At 39.4% G+C, this 24,634-nt stretch overlaps 1 protein-coding gene across 6 annotated transcripts in view; it reads right to left on the bottom strand.

The window, feature by feature from the left end:
* Nucleotides 1-21,425, bottom strand: part of myb (v-myb avian myeloblastosis viral oncogene homolog) — a 37,997-nt gene extending 16,572 nt beyond the window's left edge. For 3 of the 6 annotated variants that reach the window (XM_041188884.1, XM_041188883.1, XM_041188887.1), the window contains exons 1-11: nt 21,310-21,425; nt 17,084-17,201; nt 16,677-16,748; nt 15,707-15,799; nt 11,466-11,686; nt 6,181-6,412; nt 5,639-5,719; nt 5,198-5,302; nt 3,624-3,878; nt 2,422-2,784; nt 1,062-1,201 (exon numbers count right to left, since the gene is read on the bottom strand). In XM_041188884.1, the coding sequence (XP_041044818.1) occupies nt 1,062-1,201; nt 2,422-2,784; nt 3,624-3,878; nt 5,198-5,302; nt 5,639-5,719; nt 6,181-6,412; nt 11,466-11,686; nt 15,707-15,799; nt 16,677-16,748; nt 17,084-17,201; nt 21,310-21,332 (1,703 nt within the window). In that variant the 5' untranslated portion in view covers nt 21,333-21,425. The remainder of the gene's footprint in view (nt 1-1,061; nt 1,202-2,421; nt 2,785-3,623; nt 3,879-5,197; nt 5,303-5,638; nt 5,720-6,180; nt 6,413-11,465; nt 11,687-15,706; nt 15,800-16,676; nt 16,749-17,083; nt 17,202-21,309) is intronic. The other 3 variants (XM_041188888.1, XM_041188886.1, XM_041188889.1) reach the window with 3 other exon arrangements.
* Nucleotides 21,426-24,634: the final 3,209 nt, after the last annotated feature.

Here is a 24,634-nt window from a genome sequence, read left to right as displayed (position 1 = left end):
TGGCTTGATGTTCAGTGGTGGGGTCATGGTCCAGGGAGAGGTAGGAGGAAGTGTCTGCGAGTTGACGCTCAGCCTCCGCGTGGTAGAGGTCAGTGCGCCAGACAACAACAGCACCACCCTTGTCAGCGGGTTTGATGACAATGTCAGGGTTGGACCTGAGAGAATGGAGTGCAGTAAGTTCAGAGAGAGACAGGTTAGAATGGGTGAGAGGAGCAGAGAAATTGAGACGACTAATGTCGCGCCGACAGTTCTCAATGAAAAGATCGAGAGAAGGTAAGAATCCAGAGGGAGGGGTCCAGGTGGAGGGAGAATATTGAAGATGGGTAAAAGGATCCGTTGAACTGGGAGAGGACTCCTGCCCAAAGAAGTGAGCCCGGAGACGAAGACGGCGGAAGAAGAGTTCAGTATCATGCCGAGCCCGAAATTCATTGAGGTGAGGGCGTAAGGGTATGAAACTAAGTCCTTTGCTGAGCAAAGGTTTGTCGCTACAACCACACCAACCCCCTCCACCTCTCTGTCTCTCTATCTCTCCGCCCCCCACACACACACCTTAAACCAGCTTATATTTCAGCTCTTTCCTGGACTCGAACTCAAGTTCTGTCGAAGGGTCATGAGGACTCGAAACGTCAACTCTTTTCTTCTCCGCCGATGCTGCCAGACCTGCTGAGTTTTTCCAGGTAATTCTGTTTTTGTTTTAGGTTTAAGTAGTGTTGTTCAATGTTAGTATAGTGATATTTGCGTATATTCTTTCAAAATGCTTCGTATATGCAGTTAAACATTTTGGCCCATGAACTACAAATTGACAGCTTACTTCAAATTCTTATTCAACTGGCCATTTTTCTCTTAAAATATTTTCAAATAAATAACAAAATATTTAGGCAAAACACTCAGATGCAGTTATGACAAAAAGACAATTTCTTCAACAAATGACTGTCACGTTATACCAAAACTCGCTGAAAAACTATCACAAATAAGGCAAGTCCTTCTACATGTTGTTTTCTTTATTAATTAATGCTATGAGAAAGCAAACAAAAACTGAGGAGAAGCAGAAGCATACTGACGCATCATTTTCTTTTTGAGGCTTAGGTGTTTGGTCACGATGTAGTGGAGTTGTTACAATGATCTTTTGATTGCACACTGGAGTAGAAGTTAATGCAGGAGATTCCATTTCTAGGTGATCATTTGTGGATGTATTTAAAAACTGAAAAGAAAAACAACCATTAGGTTGAACTGAATGCAACCAAAAACTAAAATGTAAAGTACCATCTGCACAGACCAGGGTTATTAAAAGTGAATCTCTAACAGAAATGGATTTTCATGTGTATTTGAAACAATTAAAATTACTAGTAGATGCAATCACGCAACACAAAATAATGTCTAAGAAAAAAAAGTTTTGTTTCCAGTAACATAATAATGTGAATTTCAGGAATTTTAATAAAAGGTTTAAACAGAAGGAAACTAATAAAATGTTGTACAACTTCAGAATTTAAAATTTGAAGCATTTCACTCTTAAAAATCTATTATCCTTTTGTTAAAACAAAGAGGAAAAGACATGGACCCTGAAAATCCAGACCAGCATGAGATACTATATTTTTGTCTGCACTGTTCGCTAGAACCTCTTTTACTGACCATCACAAATTTTCTGGGGTATTATGAAGTTGCCTAATTCACAAAGAGGGCCTAGCTAGAAATTAAAAACAATTGTTTCCAAATCTTATAGGTACAGCCATGATCTCAACCTAGATCCCTAGATGCTCCCCACATCAGCCCATTGGTCAGCCAGTCAACCTGCTCTCACCAAGCATATCTGCACCAAATATGCAGAGTTCTAATGAAGGTCCAGAGAGTAGGAATGCAATATGTTCAAAGAGAACACATCTTCTTACACTGTTGGGCAGGCAGAAAACCTGCCTTCGATAGCCCATCCTGATAACTTTGGTGTTAAGCTGAGTGGTCCAGCATGTTTTTGCCATGCATTTGCTTTTCAATAAACCTAACAATAGCATTTAAAATTGCAGTCTTAGAATACTTCAGCCAAAAGGGCACAAGTTGATGATGCAAAAAAATTGTGTTGAAATGCAACATTGGAAACCTTTGTATCTGGGAAATCTTGGTTACAGGAAACACAACTTTTTGTCTAAACTGAATACAAAATGTAAACGAGAAGCCAATCGTATTCTAGAAAACTCAATGAACAATGTTGGCATTTAAATGCACAAAAATGAAAGCATAACTAATTAGCATTATGCTGATCTGAGAAGAGTGGACACAGGGACAGTAGTGAGTGGGTTAAAAATACATAGTTAAATCAGTGAATACAAAAGTGATTAGTCATTTGTTCCATAGAATTAGTTTCTAAATTGTTAACCATTTCATGTCTGTTGCAGTATTAGTAATATCTGCTGATTACTGTTCATCTACCTGCGAGGGAGAGAAGGGCAGGCCTTTGACATGGGTACGTTTAGGAGTAGAGCAGCTGAAGTCAACTAAAGTGGAGCAACTACTATCACCACTAGTTGGGTGGATAGGATGCCCTCTCTTTTTGCGGCGAAAGATAGTTGGCGGAGTGCTGAACTTTGTAGGAGAGGGTGAGCTGAGCGAAGCAGGGGAGCCCTGGCGCACCATGCTTTTGCTTAGGCTTGTGTTAGTATGTCCTTCACACTGGCAAACGCTGCTCTTTTTGTGCTGAAGCTGCGTGATTTTGGCTGTAACATTTTTGCTAGGTGTGTTGTCTTCCCCTTCAAGGAAGTCGAAACTGCTGAGATCAGCCCAAGTAGATGGATCCTGAAACAATTTGGGAGGCACGAATCTATAAACGGTGAACAGTGCCACCTGTGTAACTAAATGCTATAGCTTTCAAAGGCACGGTAACATTTGCTGGGAATACCCTTTTTTCAACCATTTGTACTTAAGTCAGTCTGTTTAAAATTTCTCACTTCCCCCAAGATTTTCAGACAGTAAAACCTATACAAGCTAACTAAATGCAACGCATTGTATATAAGCTTGTTTTGCCCGAATCACCCTACAGTTTCTGCCAATCTTACCTGTTAATTCTGAATGTATTAAAATTCATTAAAAATAGCTTGTGTACATTTTTTCCCCAAATCAAACTTATTCTACAATTTAACAGTGTAACTTGATTCACATACTGAAAGAGCAAACTCATAGGGTAGAACACGCAACTTTGACAGAGTTGCAAAATGAGTGAAATCGGATTGACTGCCCATTCTACACCCCACCCAATTTTCCCTTCCACTGAGGTATATAAGAGGCAGCCCCTCTAATACTGCCTGTTTTACAACCCCACTGAAGTTGAAAGCTGTAACAGTAAAACTTAACCTACACAGAAATTTTGCTTTTTTATCACTATCTTGAATTTCAAATCATGCCCCATGTTGGCATTTAAAGATTAACAAATAAAGTAATTAACTGTAGCGATGAAATATTTTGATAATACTATGCATTATTTTAAACTTGTGATACCAACTTATTACCCATAATTCAAAATATCAGCCTTAAATAACTAACTAAATTTGTCCAATTAAATGCAAATCCTATGTAAAAACATGAGTCATACATATCTGACTTTAACCAAAGACCCCAAAACTGATAAAGTCACTCACTGAATCTATGAGTTGAAGTGTTTCTGTGTATTCAGAATTTGGAACATTTCTCAACGGTGAGAGTATTCCATTAGAATGAATCATGCATCTTGCTGGTGATGCACTTTCTTCTGGCAAGCAACCATGATCCATATGAGGCGGATGTGCTGGCTGCCGATGTTCTCCCAGGCAAGTAATGGCCACACTGCTGTTGTGAACTCCTGCATTATCAATGACTACAGTACCGTTCCAACCAGAGTAGTCTGCTGCTTGAGTCTGCAGAAAAGGAAGAGAGAAAGCAAAGGAAGTTAGTAACTAGATTGCACAAGGCTGAACCAGATATTAGCTTAAGCATTTTAGTTGTTGCATCATTCTTGTAAATTACTTTTGAAATGCTATGTAAAGAGCTTTCTCTGCACTACGAAAAAACAGTGCTCTACTATCTACTTCACATTCGCTAGACATACTCTTGACTTTTTTCATCCCTCAACAAAAAATTTCAGGTATTACAATATAGTAACTAATATTTAAATGTCTTCTTTAACCAATAAAACAACTGAATAATGGGCCACGGCTTCTTTCTGATCAAGGAAAATTTTAGGACAACATTATAAAGTTTGTGGAGTTGTGTTCTATGTGGCTTTTATCCTCCGCTAATTAAAATTCTACTGCAGGGCATTTTAGAATCATGGTTTAGAGTTGCTTTTGTAGCAGTGAATTACTGCAGCTAACCTTTTTAATGCTGCAGCTCACACCAACGCAACACAGAGGTGCGCAAATCAAAATTATCAGAAAATAGAGGAGAAATTAGAGACAAGCTTAATATGTAGTCAGATGATGGAAGAAATGATAAACTTTTAAAATAAAATCAGGTTTATATAGTTTCTAAATGTAAACTATTAGTACAGTTACATAAATTCTCATGCAGGTTATTTTTCATGCAAACCCACTGTACCAACAATTTCCCTTCAAAAACCCCGAGTATGCTGGCCATTTATTGTCACTTGGGTTTGTCTGGCTTTTACCACGTACAGTAAAACCAAAACCAGTACTGTTGCTTTTACAACTGAAATACAGCTCATACATTGTGATTGAACAGCCAGCAAGAGTTTTTGTCATGCATTCACTATCTGCTAATAATTTAAACAAAATGGGTTAACGTAACCAGCCAGGAAAATAATGCATAGTTTAAAAAGAACATTGAAGTAAACAGTCAAAACATGCACTTTAAAAATTAATGTAGGCAAGCAATGAAATGCAATGCAAAAAAGAGCAAAGCCTTAGAAAGCAAAAGACAGATTTGGAACTGGGCTCTAGATTATTTTTTTCAGTAAGTTAAATTGTTTTGGGTATGATACTGTGAGAATTCTTCATATTGTGACTTAAGACTTTTGGAAATGAAGTAGATGTATTTAAACAGAAAATGCATCCACTATCACTCTGCAATTGTCTTGTAGAGATATTAGTTTTAAAATGTATTTTTGGTTTCACTGATTTGAAATTAATATAGAGCCTTTAAAAAGTGGAGATGAAAGAGAAGAGCACTGGGGTGAAGCTGCTAGCCCTTTATCCAAGCCACACAGTGACATTCTTACTGGTAATGCCTGCTGCCCTCTCAGTTCATTTTCAGTCGACATTAGTAGCAACTCTAATTCCTTTATTCTTTTCTCTTTTTCAGGATCTTCATCATTATAGTGCCTCTGAAATTAAGAGTTGAGGGAAAAGAAAGAAGAGATCAAAGGGTATGATTTTAAATATAATGTTATACTGATTAAGACTTCCAGACTTCAGCTACCACAGCTGATGCCAAGGCAACCATGAAGGTCAAAACCAATTATTAAATGAACTTTTTTGTGGATAAATAGTAAAGATTAGCTGCTAATATTGAGAGGATGCATTGCTTCCAAAAATCAACATTTTGATCATGTACTATATTTTCTGAAAGATTCATTTATTGAATTTAAAACTGACCTTGAAGAACAGTGGTCTTTGTAGCTCATATAAAAGTGATCAGGAAGAAAACAAATTTAACCTACCTGAATAGCCGCAGTGCCTGGTTGGGGAATATTGGCCATGTTCATATGTAGAGCTACTGGGTAGGGCATCTGGTTAGAAATCTGAGAAAAATGACAAAGCATGGTTAAAATCAATACTGCAAGGGCAGTTGGTATTTATTTGTTTTATGTTTACATTTATTATAGTACAAAGTGTAATAAATATTTATAACTCTGAAACAATCTGCAATAATTTAAGAAAAATAATTTCAGTTTGTAATGATAAATGCAACTATTTAGAAACATTTTGCACTCTTAAGTACCTATTAAAAACTCATCTTGTATGCAATTAAGTACATGTAGCATTTACTTTTTGATTTAGGCAAAAAATTAACTTCAATGGAAATAGAAATACAATTTGAATACAAAGCTGCATTCCAGGAAAAGTTACTGGGCATTCCATAAACCTTTCAAAAGTAATAAATAGATATGCATACTACATCATGCTAGGATTAGTAAACAAAAACCATAAAGTTTCTAGAAGAGAATAAAAAGCATAACAAAAAGAAATTCTAACAACTTACCTCTTGTGGATCAGGAATGTGAAAATATGCATAGTCACCATTTACTTGGGATTGGGTAGTTGGTAACTGGGCAGATGGAGGAGTATGGGCAAAACCCATGATGTGATTATTTTTTTGAAAATTTGTGGTCACTGTTGGCTGGTTAATTTTAGAAGACTCTTGCAGATAGCCCTCTTGCTCTACTTTACGACGCATTGTGGAATTCCAATGGTTCTTGATAGCGTTATCAGTCCTACACAGATAATATAAAAATGTATATAAATCAGCAATAATGCACAAATTATAAAACTAGAGAAAATAAAAGTTTGGTTATACAGATTTTAGATAAACAATTTATGTAAAAATTGGCCATCCCTTTTAACTAGCAGTGGTAGTCAGATTCAGAGATACACAGCAGCAGTTCATTTTGCTCAACGAGCCATAGTACTCAAACAGAGATTTAAATCTTTTTTGCTGAGATATATTTATTTATAACTGCAAATATGTTCATTCAAGGAATAAACACCAACATGAACTAGAAGGCTAAATAGCTTTCTTCCATGTTGTAATCTCAATGTGATTCTATTAAATCAAAACTCTAATCATGTTGGTATTGTTCCTCTAACAACAACCTGTTGAAATGACTGCATGCAGAACTTGTACATCGGACATGGGAATTGAAGTATTATGGAAATTAGTCCAGCTTCAAAAATCATAAAAGGAAAATTTTTTTATCTATATGGAACGTTTCACAACCTCAAGATGTCCCAAAGCATTTTACAGCCAATGAAAGTGTCATCACTGCTATAATGTACTCAAGTTGAGTCAAGAGTAATTATTTGAAATCTTCTTCCCATTTCTAGCCTGCACTAAAGAGTATGTTGCCACCATTCTCTGTAAGAATGTAAAGATGATATTGAATGTTAGCTCATCAAATATGGAAAGTCAGAACCGTGGCAACTAGAGCCCAGACATCGATGAAACAAACTGCAAAAGTACACCATATAATGCTATTGCTACTTAACAGAAATAGCCACTAAGGTGCGCTGCTCTATACCGTAAGGCTCAATTCCTAATGTATATACCATGTATATTATATATGGTACATTGTGAAACAATATACAACTACGAATTACACAAAATAATGACCCAGATATTTACAGTAAGGCAAAGAAGGAGCATTGGCGTGGGGGGTTGTGGATGCTGTTTTGCATTTAGCAATGCTGCAAGAGTGAGTTTCCTGCATTGTCCTGCCAAATTCACACTAATTTTGTCCCTGTTTCCTGACCACAGCCAGCCAGATTGAGGCCAACAGCCTATAGGGAGAGTAGGTCTTAAGCACTAGGCCGCATCCAGGGAATGGAGAGGAGGAGAGAAGGACTGAAGGTTGGAGCAAGATCGGAAGGGTCAGAGCGAGATTGGAAGTTCCAGGGGGAGAATAGAAAGGTCAGGGTAATTGAAAGAGTCAGGGTAAGATCAGAGGATTGGGAGGAGATCAAAGGTTATTGCTGGGAAACGCATGAAAAGGAAGGAGGGATCAAAAATGCAAAGTTTGTGGAAGATCATGTGTAGCCAGTCCTTCAGCAAGAACACATTCAATTTAAAAGAAGCCAACATTTAAAAGCCCAAAAAGAAGGTATTGGCTGTTTGTAATGGATAATTTTCAGAAATTAACCAAACTCTGCCTCCCAACATTCTATAGGACCTTGAAAATCTGATGGGTGACTTTTTCAATGTACTAGTTAAGAGTCAACTAATGAAGCCTTCAGGCTACACAGTGGATATGTTTCTATCCAGTTAAATGATTTGTCTTGACCGTTAAACTCCTGTGGCCAAAACTATGGAACTATAAATAATAGTTACAGGCTAACGAACTTTATGGAACCACTGCAACTGAAAATGGCTCCCACATTCCTTGAAAATGCTAACCCCAGAGAACTTTTTGATTAGAGCAAAACCTACCTTAAATGATAGCCAGGATATTCCCAATCAAAACCACCTTTGTAAGTTAATGGTCTATTCATGATCCAGGGCATAAGATTGTTACAATATGTAAAACGACACAGATTTAGAGAGAGGTTTACGCCGCTCATTGACATAGGTGTGGATTTTCTGGTAGTTATAAGAAATGTGTTTAGCAGTAAGAGTAATGCAGTAGCAAATAGTAGTAACAGCAGAAACATACAACAGTAAAAGCAGCAGCACAACAACAGAGCTTCTCAGAAAGTAAGTTTAATAAAGGGATTGGATGAACTATAACGGGGACAACCAAGCTAAAGGAACAGCAGGTACCGAAGCAGCAACTTTTCAGAAGCAGCAATTTCAGGAGTTAACAGTGTGGGTGCAGCTCAGAAGTTACGGGAACCGTGTTTGTGAGTATGATACTGATTTAACTTAAAAGGGGAGCAGGACACTGATACTTGTCAGTTTCTCGATGTTACAATAAACTTTTAAAAAGAGTTGTTAGCGTTGACCATTTTCTCCACCTCGGATGGGTTTGGGCTCCACCTTAGAATTAGGTGTATAAGAGGGGAGGTGTGGGTTCACCTACCTACACATGGTTGGGGATTTGCAAGTCAGCCAGCCCTTCACAGTAGTGGTTTATCGTTAAGCTTGGGGGTGCCAGAGGAAAGTAATCCTTCTCCTCCTGGCCCAAATTCAGTGCTGGAAAAGCATAATAACGGCTGGATACTGTAACATTTCTCGCCTCTGTTTATCTGCTGGGTTTCATCAAAGCATGGGAAACCCACTCCTTCAGGGTTAAATGCAAAATATAGAAAAAATGTGAAACACTCACAGCCACATTAAAATATTTAAATGAGCAATCTGTTTCCTAGAGAATGCCCCTCCTCAATTGTGTCTTAAAAGCCTAAGTGGGTGGGCCAACTTTGAGATTTATATTAGTGGTAGGCATCCGTCCACTTCAGGAGCCTGCCCCCAGGGCGTATGTCACTTTTGGATTGAACATCATCTGTTGTGGCCGTAGAGGTTGAATCTTGAGTGGCAATCAGTTCCATAGCTGACACAGGTGAATAGTGTTGGCCCAAGGTTGACTGATGCTTTTTCCTTCTGCTTTACTTTTTCCACGCCTTTCCAGGCTGCCTGTCTCCAGGCACTCCAGTCAGCAGCAAGGACTTCCCACGTATCGACTCCGATCCCAGTCAACTCAAAGTCTTGCTTTCAGATATCCTTGTATTGCAGACATGGGCAACCTGTTGGTTTTGTGCCATTGACAAGCTGGTCATGTCTTTGGGAATGCGGCTGTCATCCATTCAATGTATGCAAAGTCATTCAGTCCACCTTGGTAAATGCATCCAAAACAACTCTATCGCAGCATGATTTATTTTTTTTATTCGTTCATGGGATGTGGGCATCACTGGCTAGGCCAGCATTTATTGCCCATCCCTAATTGCCCTTGTTCTAAGGACATTTTTAAGAGTCAACCACATTGCTGTGGGACTGGAGTCACATGTAGGTCAGACCAGGTAAGGACAGCAGTTTTCCTTCCCTAAAGGGCATTAGTGAACCATGACAATCGTTTCATGGTCATCATTAGACTTTTAATTCCAGATATTTATTGAATTCAAATTCCACCATCTGCTGTGGAGGGACTCGAATCCAGGTCCCCAGGGCATTGCCATGGGACTCTGGATTACCAGTCCAGTGACAATACAACTATGCCCCCGCATCCCCGGTGCCTCCACTACTGTCTTTTTCATAGCTCAGAACTTTAAGATAGAGTTTAGCTTCATAGATTTCTTTGTGCAGGCTTCAGTATTCATCCGTCCCTTTTTGCCCCAATGACCATAATGGATAGAGGATTCAAGGTATGGTCTGACCAGAGCACTATATAATTTAACCACGGAACCCTTTAACTTGTATTCTTCTGTTTTGATTATAATATTTCATTGGTTTGTTGAGTGCTGCTTTGCATTCATTGGACACACCATGCATTGAATTTATTAATATTTCCAAGCCTCTTAACTTTTTTAGCTCTGGAAAAAGTCATATGGACTCGAAATGATAACTATGGGCAGAATATTGCGCTTGTCGGGCGGGTGCGCAACCAACCCGAATGAGCAAAAAATGATGCGCAATGACATCGGGCGAGCGTCTCCGAGTCATTGTGCACTTGCACGACATTTTAGTCGGCAGGCGTGTGCAGGGGGCGGCAGTGTGCTCTCTGATAATTAACAGGCCTATTAAGGCCATTAAAGATCTAATTAAATGAAATTTTTCGCTGCCCATCCAACCTAACAGTTGGTGAGCAGGCAAAAAGGCCAAGCGGCCTTTGGATTTTTTGTGAAACCTCATCCACAGGTAGGATGAGTTTTCCATCAGTCATTAAAAAATGTTTCAAACTAATTTCTAACATGTCCCTGCTCATGTGACAGAGTCACATGAGGGGATATGTTACTAACATTTTTAAAATCCTTCTTAATTTTCAAAAATCTTCATCTCCCCGAGGCAGCTCTATGCCTTAGGGAGCTTTCCCTGCACACATGCGCAAATTCCCACGCTCACCCTCCTCCCAACCCCCAACCAGGCAGCACTGAATACTGCAGCGTGCGTTTCATGCTGGATGGGTCTTAATTGGCCCGCCAGCGTGAAATTGTTCCCGATCGCGGGCGACGGTCACTTTCGCGGCAGGTCCTGGGCCCGCCTGCCCAACAAGGGCAAAATTCTGCCTTCTGTTTCTTTCTCCACAGATGCTGCCAGGTCTGCTGAGTTTTACCAGCATTTTCTGTTTTATTTCAAATTTCCAGCATCCATAGTATTTTGCTTTTTTCTCTTTACTTCTTTCTTAGCTATGTCATTATACGTGCATTGGCAAATTTCTGTCTATGTGCAATATTTTACAAATAGCCCCTTTACATTTTGTTTGCCATTGTCCTGTCTACTTAAATATTTAAATAATTCACCGTAATTTCTGAGTTTCCTCCTTATTTTAATATGCCTTAATGTAATATTATCTGCAAATTTGCATAGTTTCTAAATTCCCCATCACTGATGTAAACAAAATATAAGTAATCCCAATACTAATCCCTTGGACACCCAATCAGTACCCCTTCCCACACCCATTCTGACAATTCCTCCAATAGTTACATGTTGGTGTTACCTGCTCAATTTCTCTCACTAAAGGTTGAAACGTGCTCCAAAGATCCCCATTAGTATATAGCATTGGTAATATGGATGCTACAATTCTGTAATTTATTACAGGGCTACTCTTTCATGAATCCAGAAGATTTTAGGCTCTTATTTTCTACAGGTTTGGCTTTAACATTTATTTCTTCAACGCAGCTTACCTTCCAGGAAGTAGCTTTGCTATTTCTGCCCATCTATTTCCAAGTCTTTTATGTGCTTGATATATAATTCGGTCTTCTTCTTCAGTCCAGGAAGTCTTTTTCACTTCAGGGTTCAGATGATTGTGCCACCGTTCCCGGCATTGTTTTCCTATTCTACCTTTTAAGTGCTTTGCAATAACAGACCAGCGTTTTGGGCCATATTTCTGAACAAGTTCTATTACCTATAATAAAAGATTGTGTTTTTAAAATACCATAGGCAAGTTATGCAAAATTTAACATTATTCTAAATTATGGAATTTATCTTAAAATAGTTAAGTACTAAATTCAAAATTTTTAAGTAAACAAAAAGTGTTCATTATTTAATAATGTTTGACTTAAAATACTTTATTATTGCACACCAAGGGCTGAATATTCCGATTGGCGAGCGGGAACGGGCCCAACATGCCGGCGCGTAAAATGACGCGCGATGACATTGCGTGTCATCTTGATATTTCATTTGGTGGGCACGCCCCAGAGGCAGCTGTGCGCCTGCCGAAATGTCAACGGCCTATTAAGGCCATTAAGGAAGTAATTAAGATAAAAGCAAAATACTGTGGATGCCGGAAATCTGAAACAAAAACAAAAATCGCCGGAAAAACTCAGCAGGTCTGACAGCATCTGTGGAGACATTTCAAGTATGACTCTTCATCAGTAATTGAAGTAGTTCAGAACACTGCCAGTCCAACCTTAAGGTTGGCAGGCAGACAAAAAGCTCAAGCAGCCTTCACGTTTTTCAGGATACCTCATCCACGGGCGGAATGAGGTTTCCTGAAGCTTTTATAAAATAAATACATAGTGGAGAGTTTTCTCCCCTTCGGGGGCGGATGGGCAGGAGCGGGCGCGGGGAGTAGGCTGTGTCGGGGCCTGAGCTCTTTCGTGCATGCAGTGTCACATGAGCTGGGACATGTCTATGGATTTTATTTTAAAATTTTATTAAACTTTAAAAACCTTCATGAAAACTCATCCCACCTGTGAAGGCTGCCCGGGCTCTTTGCCTGCCCACCAACCTTAAGGTTGGATGGGCAGCTCAATTAAGTATTTTAATTGATATTTAAATGACCTTAATAGACCTTTGACAGTTCGGCGTGTGTACAGCCGACTCTGGTGCGTGCCCACCGAACTGAAGATCTGAATGACGCATGTCCGATGTCAGTTTTCACATCAGTGAGCAGGGCCCGCCCCCGCTCGCCGAGCCGAAGATTCTGCCCTTAAGTTTTCCCACCTTCATAAACATGTCCCAACTCGTGACACAGTCACATGAGGGGACATGTTTGAATAAATTTTTAAATCTATTCTTTATTACTTTGCATAACCATTCAATCTCCCCGAGACAACTCTGTGCCTCAGGGAGATTGCTGAGCTCTTTCGCGCATGCGTGAAAAAGATCAGGCCCCAACTCTACCTCTTCGCACCCGCACGGGCGCTACCAGCCACGTGTTACGCTGGGCGGGCCTTAATTGGTCCGCCCACATAAAATGGTGGCGCAAAGCCGATCGTGGGCGGCAATTGGTTCTGCACCTGTACCCACCTGCTCCCGCCCAGCCCACCTGCCAGAAGAAAAATCCAGGCCCAAAGGAAAGTAGACCTCACATGTCGAAAACTTAAAATGTATATGTAATATATTTTATATATGAATGGAGTGCAGACAGAGGAACAAAAACTATTAGATATAGTACCCACAACATTGAAGAAATTTATTCCTGAGCATGAAAAAAACTCTAATATACGCCATATTTGCTATAATGTTCTATCAATTGGTTGTCCTCCTTGAAATTGTTCTGGATTGCACCTAATGACGTTAGAAACATAAGAACTGCGGAAGAGGTCATTCAGCCCTTCAGACATTTTTGAAAAATTCACTAGACAGTTATCACATTCCAAGCCTATTAAAACGTTTTTATCATTATGCCATATATTATTTGCATCATAATATCGATGAAACATTAAGGCCAGGATTTTCCAGTCGACAAGTTTGGGGGGGGGGGGGTGCGGGGTCCGCTCGCCGACACGTAAAATGACGCGGGATGACGTTGGGCGGAACTCCCGGTTTCACCCCACCCCATTTTAATTTTCAGGTAGGCGGGGACTCAGCAGAATCAGCTGTGCATCCACCGACATGTCAATGGCCAATTGAGGCCAGTGACAGAGTCATTCAGCTAATTAATGGACCTGCCCATCCAACCTGGAGCCCTGGAGGGCATTAAAAAAGCACAAAACCTCATCCACGGGCTGGATGAGGTTTCATGTAGGTTTTTAAAAATTTAATTAAAGTGTATTTAAAAGTTATGACATGTCCCAACTCATGTGACAGTGTCACATGAGGGGACATGTCAGGGAATATTTTTTTCTATTTTTCTGATTTTTTAATGTACAGCTGATCTCCCTGAGGCAGCACTTAGCCTCAGGGAGATGAGTTCACTCTTTTGCGTGCATGCACGAAAGAGCACACTCTCGGCTCAGGGAATCTGCCCCCACCCGCACAGGGAGCGCATAGCGCTTCTGTGCAGACTGAGCAGGCCTTAATTGGCCCACCCACGTCAAATGGTGGCGTGCCCACTCTTCAACATCCCCACTGACGGGGGGAAAATTCTGCTCTAAAAATACAAGAAATAGGAGCAGGAGTAGGTCATGAGCCCCTCGAGGCAGTTCCGCCTTTCAGTAAGATCATTACTGATCCTCGATCGCAACTCTACTTTCCCACCCAATCGTCATATCCCACATTTCTCTTAGTATCCAAAAATATTTTGATCTCAGCTTTGAATATACTCAAGGACTGAGAATTCATAATCCTCTGAGTGATAAGATGTCTCCTTATCTCAGTCCTAAATGGCTCACCCCTTATCCTGAGGCTATGCACTATAGTTCTAGACCCTTCTGCTAGGAAAACCAGCCTATCAGCATCTACACAGTCAAACCTTGTCAGAATTGTTTACGTTACAATGAGATTACCTCTCATTCTTCCAAACTCCAGAGAATTAAGGTCCATTCAACTTAATCTTTCCTCATGGGACAATCTTCTCATCCCAGGAATCAATCTAGCGAACATCTGTTCCCTCCAAGGCAAGTATATCCTTCCTTAGGTAAGGATACCAAAACTGTAAACAGCACTCCAGGGCCTGAATTTTTCAGGCGGCAGGCAGGCTTGGTGGGAGCAGGCGGTCACGGAGCCCATCGCCACCCGCGATCAGCTCCGCGCCACCATTTTATGCAGATGGGCCAATTAAGGCCCGCCCAGCGTAATATGCGAGCAGTAGTGCTCAGCATTACCTGTGCGGGCAGGGGTAGGAGGGAGAGTCAGGCCAGCACGAGCGCTTCAATCTCCCTGAGGCACGGTGCTGCCTCAGGGAGTTTGAAGGGCTTTTAAAATTATTAAAAAGGTTTAAACATTTATTTAAACATGGCCCCTCATTTGACTGTGTCACGAGATGGGACATGTTTTTATATTGGTGAAAATGTTTTTATTTAATCAATGAAAGCTTTAGGAAACCTCATCCCGCTCGTGGATGAGGTTTCCTAAAAACGTGAAGGTCACCTGGCCTTTTTGCCTGCCCGCCAACCTTAAGGTTGGATGGGCAGCATTTTCAATTACCTTAATTAGTTCATTAATGGCCTTAATAGGCCGTTAAACATATTGACGGGCATGCAGCCAACTCCGGCGTGCACCCACCAAACGAAACATCGCAACTCAGCATGATGACGTCAGGGTGCACGCCCAGTGTCATCCCAGGTTATTTTACGCGTCGGCTTGTCGGGCCCGCCCCCGCACGCCGACTGAAAAAACCTGCTGCAGGTGTGGTCTCACCAAAACGCCATAAAATTTTAGCAAGACTTCACTACTTATGTACTCCAACCCCTTGCAGTAAAGGCCAACATATCATTAAATGAATTTCATATTTTATCTTTTGGTCTTCCTTTCACAAACGATTTCCAAGTTATTTTTCTCCTTTTTTAGATTCTACATGTATAAAATCAAGACTGAATAAGCAATCAGGTTACCTACTATTAAGGGATGTATGCAATCCAGAACATGATAACCCTCATTCCAGTTTCCCCTGCTTCCTCTTTATACACGGCCCGACAATATTTGACATTTCTCTCAGGTGAGTGGTGAGTTTCTGATCTCGGTTGGGTTCTTTGGGTCAAAAGCTAGGTCAAAAAACAACACACTTCTAACTACTCAACCTTTTAATAAATTACCGTACCCTTTGATCCTCTTCTTTTGTCCAAGGGCCTTTAATAAGTTCAGGATTCAGAACTTTTTGCCATCGGTGTTGGCACTGCACATCAGTCCGATTCTAGATTTGTAAAGGAATACAGGAACTAATTCTAATGTTTTAAAGAGTTTTCAAGAGAATGTACAACACTTTGTGGCTTTATTTCAATGTAATACTCAACAGACAAGTTTCATTTCTGCATTTCACTTTTCAAGCATATGTGTAAGATGATAAGGGAAATAACTTATCAAATGCAACTATTGCGTACATCAATAAGCCTTTAACATGTCAATTTATCATAGTGAGGAAATTATTCTATTAAACAAATTTAGACGAAAATATTTTGTCTTTTGGTATTGCGTAGTATATTGTTTTGACATCAGCAAACTACATATAATCTTAATGGAACAGCTGTAGCAAGTCAGGTGTCAGATAGTTTACCAGGTGCTTGGCAGTAAGACGGTTCAATTCCTATTATTAAAAGTGAAATTAAATGATCCATTAATTATCCAGAAATGAAACAACTCATTTAAGGGTCATCAAATACATGTGACATATCTTATAGTTCTGAGTCACCCAAAACTTTTGTATCTCCACATAATAATTGAAAATATCTTTTTTAAACTCAACATTCAGCTTTCTGGAAGAATATTGTAACATCATTGCGATAAGAAAACTTATTCAACCAGGTATTGTGAAGTGAATCCTTTTGCCAGTTCTCATTTCAAACTTGGTCTTTGAGTCATGGTGAGATGATGTTAAGCAATTGGATTTATTATATTTAAAATATTACTATACTTTGCTTATACCTTTATTCATATATGCTTAACTAATTATCCTAGTTTTCAAAAACAAGGACAGCAATTAATTTTCAGAAAATCAGTACAAATAATTTGTTTACTTTAAGTGAGAATAACATCTTGAAGTACACATAAATAGCATAGAAAATAGCACTTACTGGAAGGAAATTAGCAATCACTTTCCAGTCTTCTGTTCCATGTTGTTCAACTAATTTCTTCAGCTTTTCATCCTTTAAAAAACAAGTGTTTTTGTATCTATTGTGTATATATACTGACACACACACAAACAAACACACACTTAAAATCCCAGCTAAAAAGACTTGAATTGATCAAGAGAGCAATGGTATAAATGGCAGACACTGCAGTAATAAGTATCAGAATTAAATGTAAATATCTTTTTCACCAACAAAATACTATTTTCAGCAACTCCAAGATTTTATGTTAAATCAAAATGAACTTAGTATAAGTGAATATGTCAGACAATTTTTAGTTTCATTTGATTACACTTTCATCTTATAGGTCTTTAAAAAAAGAGCTGCATCGCGTTCAGCTAATCTTGACATACCTCTTCACGTGTCCACCTGGTTTTACTTAACTGGCGTTTACAAGACTTTGGTTGTGGACCATCATAATCATGATCAAACATTTCAATCTCTTCTTCTTCCTCATCACTACTGTATAAACTACAAATAAAATAATTTTAACATTTAGGCAGCAATAAGTCATTTTCATATATTCGCTTTGAAAACAATTGCAGGGTTCAATAAAAAATAAAAATAATTACTGTATTTTCAGATACAGAATCTGGGAACATCAGACATTTAGGTTCAGTAGAGCATTCACAAACATATTCCAAACAACCTTTTGGGCACTGCCTGGAAAAGTATATGATTTTAATACCATTAAATAGTTAATAGTAGGGTCCAATTACCTCACAGTTAAATGCACCCTTTTTTCTATTGCATTGAATTCTATTTTAATAGCTAGATCACTTAAAAAATACTCAAATAATAAAACAATTTTACTAGTTATAGAATAATTGTTCACAATTAACACTTGTAAAAGACACCTAATGGATCAGTAAAACCATTCTGATACTAGTATATGCATTTCTTTGCACAAGGAGCTTCCATTAGCATATTTTACAATCATGTCCAATAAGTTAACCATAAGGTTGACCATAAATTCTAAAATACAAATGGTTTTATCACAGATCAGTAAGTTTTTGTCCATTTAAAAATTTCAGCCCTAAAAAAATAAAAGATTTGTGACAATTTCGATTGGGTATTAGGTATTTGTAAGACATACATACTGAGGTAGCGAAAGGGGCATTAAAATTGACTTCATAACCCAAGGCTATATAGAGAGGAGAATATCTACATTGGCTGAAGTTCCCACTCTTGACTTGTAATAACTTCTGTAAGTGTGTGTGTGTGGATGTCAGATGAGGACATAAACTGGGCTCAGGGTGATGTTCTCTATTATCAAATAGTCTGTAAAGCTTACTGTAAAGGCTTATTTGAAAAATGGCCATTTGGGCAAGATAATAAGAGCGACTTTTTCAATAAGGGCAACTTTACCCTGTCTACTTGATAGGGTAGATACCAGGATTTTCCACTTGTGGGAGAGACTAGAACTACAGGGCATGGTTTCAGAATAAGAGGTCTCCCCTTTAAGATGGAAATTGAGAATTATTTTCTCTCAGAGGGTCAATAGTATGTGGAATTCTCTTCCCCAGAAAGCTATGGAGGCTGGGTTATTGAACTTATTCATGGCAAAGTTAGACAGATTTTTGATAGTCAAGGGTTGTGGGGAAAGTGGAGTTGAGACCACAACTTGATCAGACATGATATTATTGAATGGCTGAGCAGGCTTGAAGGGCTGAATGGTTTACTCCTGCTCCTATGGATTCAATACTGCCATGATTAGAAGGCAAGATTAGTTTAGGGTATCCCCTCAAAAAGGAATATAAAAAAGAGGAATCATTAAGTGTCTCATTTGTGCACTCACTGCACCCAGCTTCAGACCAGCAATAGATGAGAGCAATTGGATAGGTATTATACATACCACTGGGAAACTAAAGAAAAGGGGAAAATAGCTCAAAAATGTTGTTCTTTCTGAAAAAATTAAATAAAAACTTTAAATATATTATCTTCTTTCAATGCTTTATCAGAAGTTAACTTTTCTTAGTACACTATAACTGGATAGTTGAAGAGTCCAGCATCAATAACCTTAGCTGATTAAGCATGAATTCTTATTAATCGACGAAACAGGATTTTAGTCATTGTCTCCCAATCTCTTCAAAAAATATCATTGCACTCTACAACTGGTACCACAAAGTGGCTACAGTTACAATTACTTTTTTTAAGCTCTACTTTCCATTGCTTCAACTATCAGTTGGACGAGACTTCTCAATCACTAGCCCCACTCCAAGTTCAACCTGCAGGAGGCATTGTTCCAACAGGCTCATAATTCAAGCAAGTGCATTTTTTCTCACCTAACGCATCACCCCATCTAGTGGTATGGACGAGAACTGACAAACTACCCCATTTGGAACGCTGGGTCTGGATGCCAGGACTGGAATATCAATCCATGACTTTTTGGATTATGAATCAAGTAATTAACTCATAGCACCAAAAATCAAAGCCCAAGCCATTGATTTTCTTTAACCCGCGACAGAACAGATGGTTATTTGCAACTTTTAAGTTGGGAACACACCTTATTGCTTGCATAAGTACTTTCTTTGCTCTAGAAAGGTATTTGGACAATTTAAAGTCAGCATGGGTCCACAGCAAGCAAAAAGCAAAGTTAACGGGGACTGAAACATGCAATTAATTTTCCCACTACTTTCTCACCTAGTTTCAAATTCAATCCAAATTAATGGAAGGAATTTCTCTTCCTGCTGGCTGTGTTAGGGCACTCTCAATCCAGACCCTAGCAGAAATGCATTCACAGCACAAAACTGTCTATAACTGAGCAAAAATAGACACTTTCGCTCAGAAGGAAGCAAGAGGAATTCACATTGTTGCAGTAGGTGTGCCCTTCTGAAGTCCAATCAGTATATCACTAACTCAGGAATGCTTGAGAGGTGACAATATTCATTTGGGCACGGTAAAACAATGTATAAATCTAAATAAGATGACACAATTTTTCTTAATATATTATCTTCAAGGCTTAACTTCACAGGCAAATGAAACTTCTGTATTTAAAGTTCAAGTACACTAACAGATTAAATATAAACTGAAACTGGTTTTATTCAACTTTGCATTCTGGTAGATATCATTGCTTAAGAAAATTCGACCCGTTGGTGAAAATAGACTAATAGGTAAACTTATTACAAAACAAAACGAATGCACATTGCTGAGTTCTTAGTACCGCGATTGTAATGTCCCTACTTCCAACTTTAAGATTTTAGACAGTTTTGTTAGTCACCCATAAATGCAAGCAAAATAAACCAACTCGACAATTAATGGGTTAAAGCGTGACAACTGCAGCCCTCTTGTCTAACTTGTTTAAATTCGCAATCTGTAGTTCCGTGCATGGACAAAAAAAAAACACGGTGCTTGCTACACTAAATTAAAAAGAAACATGAAGTTGCCTTAATACTATAGCTCTGTGGGTGCTTTGTTAGTCCTGAAATTTGAAAGAATCCCATTGCAAACTAGTTTCTTTTAATAGAGTAGATCGGCCCGTATGGAATTTCCACACGTTCAGCGTACAAAGGACCTGCATGGCTTCTGGTAGTGCACTGCACACTCGGGCAAGTGTCATTGTTCCCTATTTCATTCACATTTTAATGACGAGAATGCATCTAATATATTCAGTTTTCTAAGACCACAAATATTAGTCACGCACGAATGGTCAAATACGAGAAAAAGCTCTTAGCGATTTCTGCCATTGCTACGCATAACTTTGACAACTTAGGTCACAGCCTTCGCCAAGTTCAGCTTTTCATGACACATCCAGGAACCACCTTATTACGTTGAAAAATTAGGATCAGGATCTTGTTTTCAGTGGTTTCATACAGCTTGCAACAATTTAAAATCCACGTGTCATTCACCAGCCCATGTACTAACAATAAATGTGATCTAGTTCATTGATCAATACTGGATACACTTATTTTCCTTTCATGCATGAAAGCATTCGGCTACGTCAATAACATACTGAACTAGAACTTGTCAGACTCGTGTGGTGTTCAGTGGATACTGAACATAGCAACTGAGAAACTACAATGCTAACATATAAACACGAACCGTCAGCTATTTCCTATAGGAACAGCGTGTTGAAAGATCAGAAATATTATTGTCGCAGCTCCACTTACGTGAATACTTTGGAGACATACAATGTAAAGTGTGTCTCTTCAGCCTGTACAGCAATTCTTACAAGATATTGCAGTGTCTTTCTCAATTTAAGACTGTGTTGTTCCCACTCAGAACTTGCGCATATGAATGAAAGTTCTGCACATTTTAAATCTGCTCGTTCTACAGCATGCCCACACAATTTATAATACTATATTGAGCCATCGTTATATAATCCCCGTTTTAACCAGCTTTTCAATTACGATTGGAAAGTTTATTGCAGAAACTTAGCGTAGCATGCATACAAGGATCCGGATCCATTCATAATTTTAAATGCATGAAGTATGAAAGCAGGACCGAGCTTCTCGCTCACTGCTTAACAAGTCTTCTCAAACCAGTGAAAAACTCGCAAAATTAAAGTGTAAGTTCTTCCTGTTTCTACAATAATTATTTTTGTTCATTAGACAGCAGCCAAAACATATAATTCAGTTACCTATTCCGTTGCCGCCGAGCCATGAGTCTCTCACAGAGTGCGGAAGAAGTGTCGCTGCAAGTGATCACTCAAACTCACACGAGGAGGAAGCAAATTGAGATTAAAGTGTACGTCTGTAAACACAGATTCCTACAAACAAAGCCCTGGACCCTCCCCTCCCGCCAAATCTCGCGCCCAAACCAGAGTCAGCGTAGTACGCAGGCGCACTGCTGACCTTGGCGGTCCTCCGTGAAACCCGCCTTTTTCCTGCGATCCCCGCTTAGTCTGCACCACGCCCCCACTCCCAACACCCCCACCCCCTCCCCCCGAGTTTTAGAAAGTAAACAAGTAGAGATAATGTGCTTTTGTCCTTCATCTGTCAGCTCTCACAGCATCCAGTCGGGGGGTTCCCTGTTGTTAATCTACACAATTACCATATTGCTTCTAAAAGAATTACTTTCTCCCGCAGAGAAAAATGCACAGATGTTGTACAACCCAGTAAATTTATGTAATACTTTGATTAATAGCGAAATACTGCTTGAGTGACAAATTTGGAAAAGTGGGGGAGGTTATGCCCTAGTTACCGTTTCTTGAAAGTCAAGAGGAAAGTGTTTATTATAAAATATTATTTCATGAATATTTATACAAACAAGAAAGACAAGCTACACTTTTAAATGATTATATGACACATTTTTGTACTGAACGAAAAGTCGAGTGCTTATTCCATAGATGGCGCAACCTGCACTTTTGCAATGAAACCTAAATATGGAGTAACGAGGGTCCTTTGTTCGTAAACGTATCGGTATCAAAAACAAAACAATAATGTAAATGTTCATTTTTCTTCTTTGTATCTTCCGAAACTCAAGCTTAATTATAAAAAAGTTACTATTTTCTTATGATAAATACAAATTATATTCAAAACCATAGATTAAAATGTATTAACCAAACAGCATTCCAGGTTATGTTGCGCTATAATTACAACTTAATTATTTTCGTTTATGTTATAGATCCTGTAAAGCAACATAAACCTCCTAGATGTATTATCCGCACCAATAGGTTTACAAGTTTAGTGAGAGCAGTCATTTGGAATCTTGGACCACTGGAATAGACTTCCTCTTTCCTGCACACTCCTGGCACGTGTGTAATACAACGGGACAATAAACCTATAAAGCACTTGGAGTCGCTTGAGCACAAGGTTTTGGGGTCATGGATCGACAGCAAAAAATGTATAGAAACTTCAGATCAAACCAAATTCCAAATCAAAATGACAAAGCCCCCAGATAAACAGAATTCCCAAATCTTTTGCCCCTATGCTTATCTCCATCTGATTAATGTTGTACTATTACTTCATGTTTAAATAAACAAAATATTGCAACGTCTGTCATTTGTTGTGTGTTTACAACTTAATTCGGTTAAACTCGCAGTTAATTTTTAATTGCCAGGAATCTGTAATACCTGTTAACTTGTCATTAAGATCCGTTGAAATAATTTAGTTCTCCAAAATTCCCCCCAGAAACACCCTATTACAAGTTATTTTCTCTGGATTTATAGTAATGTTTTTTTTCGCGTTCGCATTTGTTACTTTAAATGTAAATAACTGAATGTGCATCCACGCCGAGGCTGGGATCACTTGGAATATCTTCCGTGATCGGTTTCTATTTCCAATTTTAAGGCAACGTGCTGCACCTGCATTTTTGTTTAAAGCCTCTTTTTGGTTACTTTTTTTAAACTATTGTGCCAGAAGGGAAGAAAACTTCACACCAGGTTGTTGCTTGGACGGACCCTGAACCTTCAACCAGCGTTCACATTTTTTATATTTGACGGGCGCACTGTTCCGGCCTGCACCCTCTTCTTTTGTTGTTTGGTCCTGCCAATTTTTTTTTACTTTTATTGTTATAGTTCTTGCCTTCAGTTTGTCATCTTTCTTCCTCTTTTTGTAGATTAGTTTCCTCATTTCCGTTATCGTCGCTTCCCCCGTGTTACTCTTCACCCTTTTCTTTCAGTACCAGCCCCCTCCCACCCCACCCCTCTTACTTAGTGGCGCTATTTCCCCCTCGATTTCCTCCTCCAGGTATCAGTATCTTCCCTTTACCTGTATAAAATAGCCCAGTTATTTTGCATTTCCGTCAGTTGATACTCCTTTCCTATAATCCACCTCCTCTAGATTTCCTAAACTCTATCTTGCAGGAAAGGGGGCCTTTAAAAAAATAAACATTTCATATATCCAACATTTATATTTTTAAAATAAATCAGATCCACCGACAGGGTGGCCCTTTAACCAGATGCTATGTTACTGTCTGCCTTCTTTGTCACAGCTTTTTCCAGCATGGATTGCATTGACAGGGTCTGGGTCAGAAAATGCTGGAGAAACACTCTGGCAGCATATGTAGAGATGAAAACATTATAATTTACTGTCAAAAATAACGGCAGGGCTAATGGTTAAATAGATGGTACATCAATGGCCAGGAACTGTTGCATTTCTCATTTTCTTCCATGTCCTAGTGAAAGAAGTCATGGGGATGAAAAGTTAATCTTTTTTTAAATTCATTCACGGCATGGGGGCTTCGCTGGCTGGACCAGCATTTATTGCCCATCCCTAGTTGCCCTCGAGAAGGTGGTGGTGAGCTGCCTTCTTGAAACGCTGCAGTCCATATGGTGCAGGGACACCCACAGTGCTGTTAGGGAGGGAGTTCCAGGATTTGACCCAGCGAAGGAACAGGGATATATTTCCAAGTCAGGATGGTGAGTGACTTGGAGGGGAACTTCCAGGTGGAGATATTCCCATCTATCTGCTGCCCTTGTCCTTCTGGATGGTAGTGGCAGTGGGTTTGGAGTGTGCTGTTGAAGAAGCCTTGGTGAATTCCTGCAGTGCACCTTGTAGATGATACACACTGCTGCCACAGACCTGTTGAGTGGTTTCCAATGTTTTCCCCCGTTTAAAAAAAGTCAGATTTACAGCAGTACTATGCATTTTTGTTTGGGTCCAGATCAGGCACATGATGTATGCACCTCAGCCATGCCAAAAAGTTGCAAGTAGATAACCTGCAGCTCAATACAGACACTGGGATGCCAAAAATCCGCGCAAACAAAAAAAAGACCAACTTTGACCAGTCATATACATGAAAATAATTACCTATAAACGATCATTAAAATATAGATAAATCTCTACCAACGTCAAAATCGACCTCCACTCCCTCCCCCCCACCCCCCATCCCGTACCTCCCACCTTGTCTATTAAAGACCGGCCAGCAGGTGAAATCCTCATCACCCAATAAATCCCGCGCCCCTCCCCCCTCACCTCCCCCCCCCCCCCCCCCCGCCCCGTGTTCTCACTCTGCAGACCAGG

The sequence above is a fragment of the Carcharodon carcharias genome, chromosome 5, assembly GCF_017639515.1.
Source record: "Carcharodon carcharias isolate sCarCar2 chromosome 5, sCarCar2.pri, whole genome shotgun sequence".
Classification (NCBI taxonomy): domain Eukaryota; kingdom Metazoa; phylum Chordata; class Chondrichthyes; order Lamniformes; family Lamnidae; genus Carcharodon; species Carcharodon carcharias.
The sequence above is the reverse complement of the archived record's forward strand: the minus strand, read 5'-3'. Positions and strand labels throughout refer to the sequence as shown.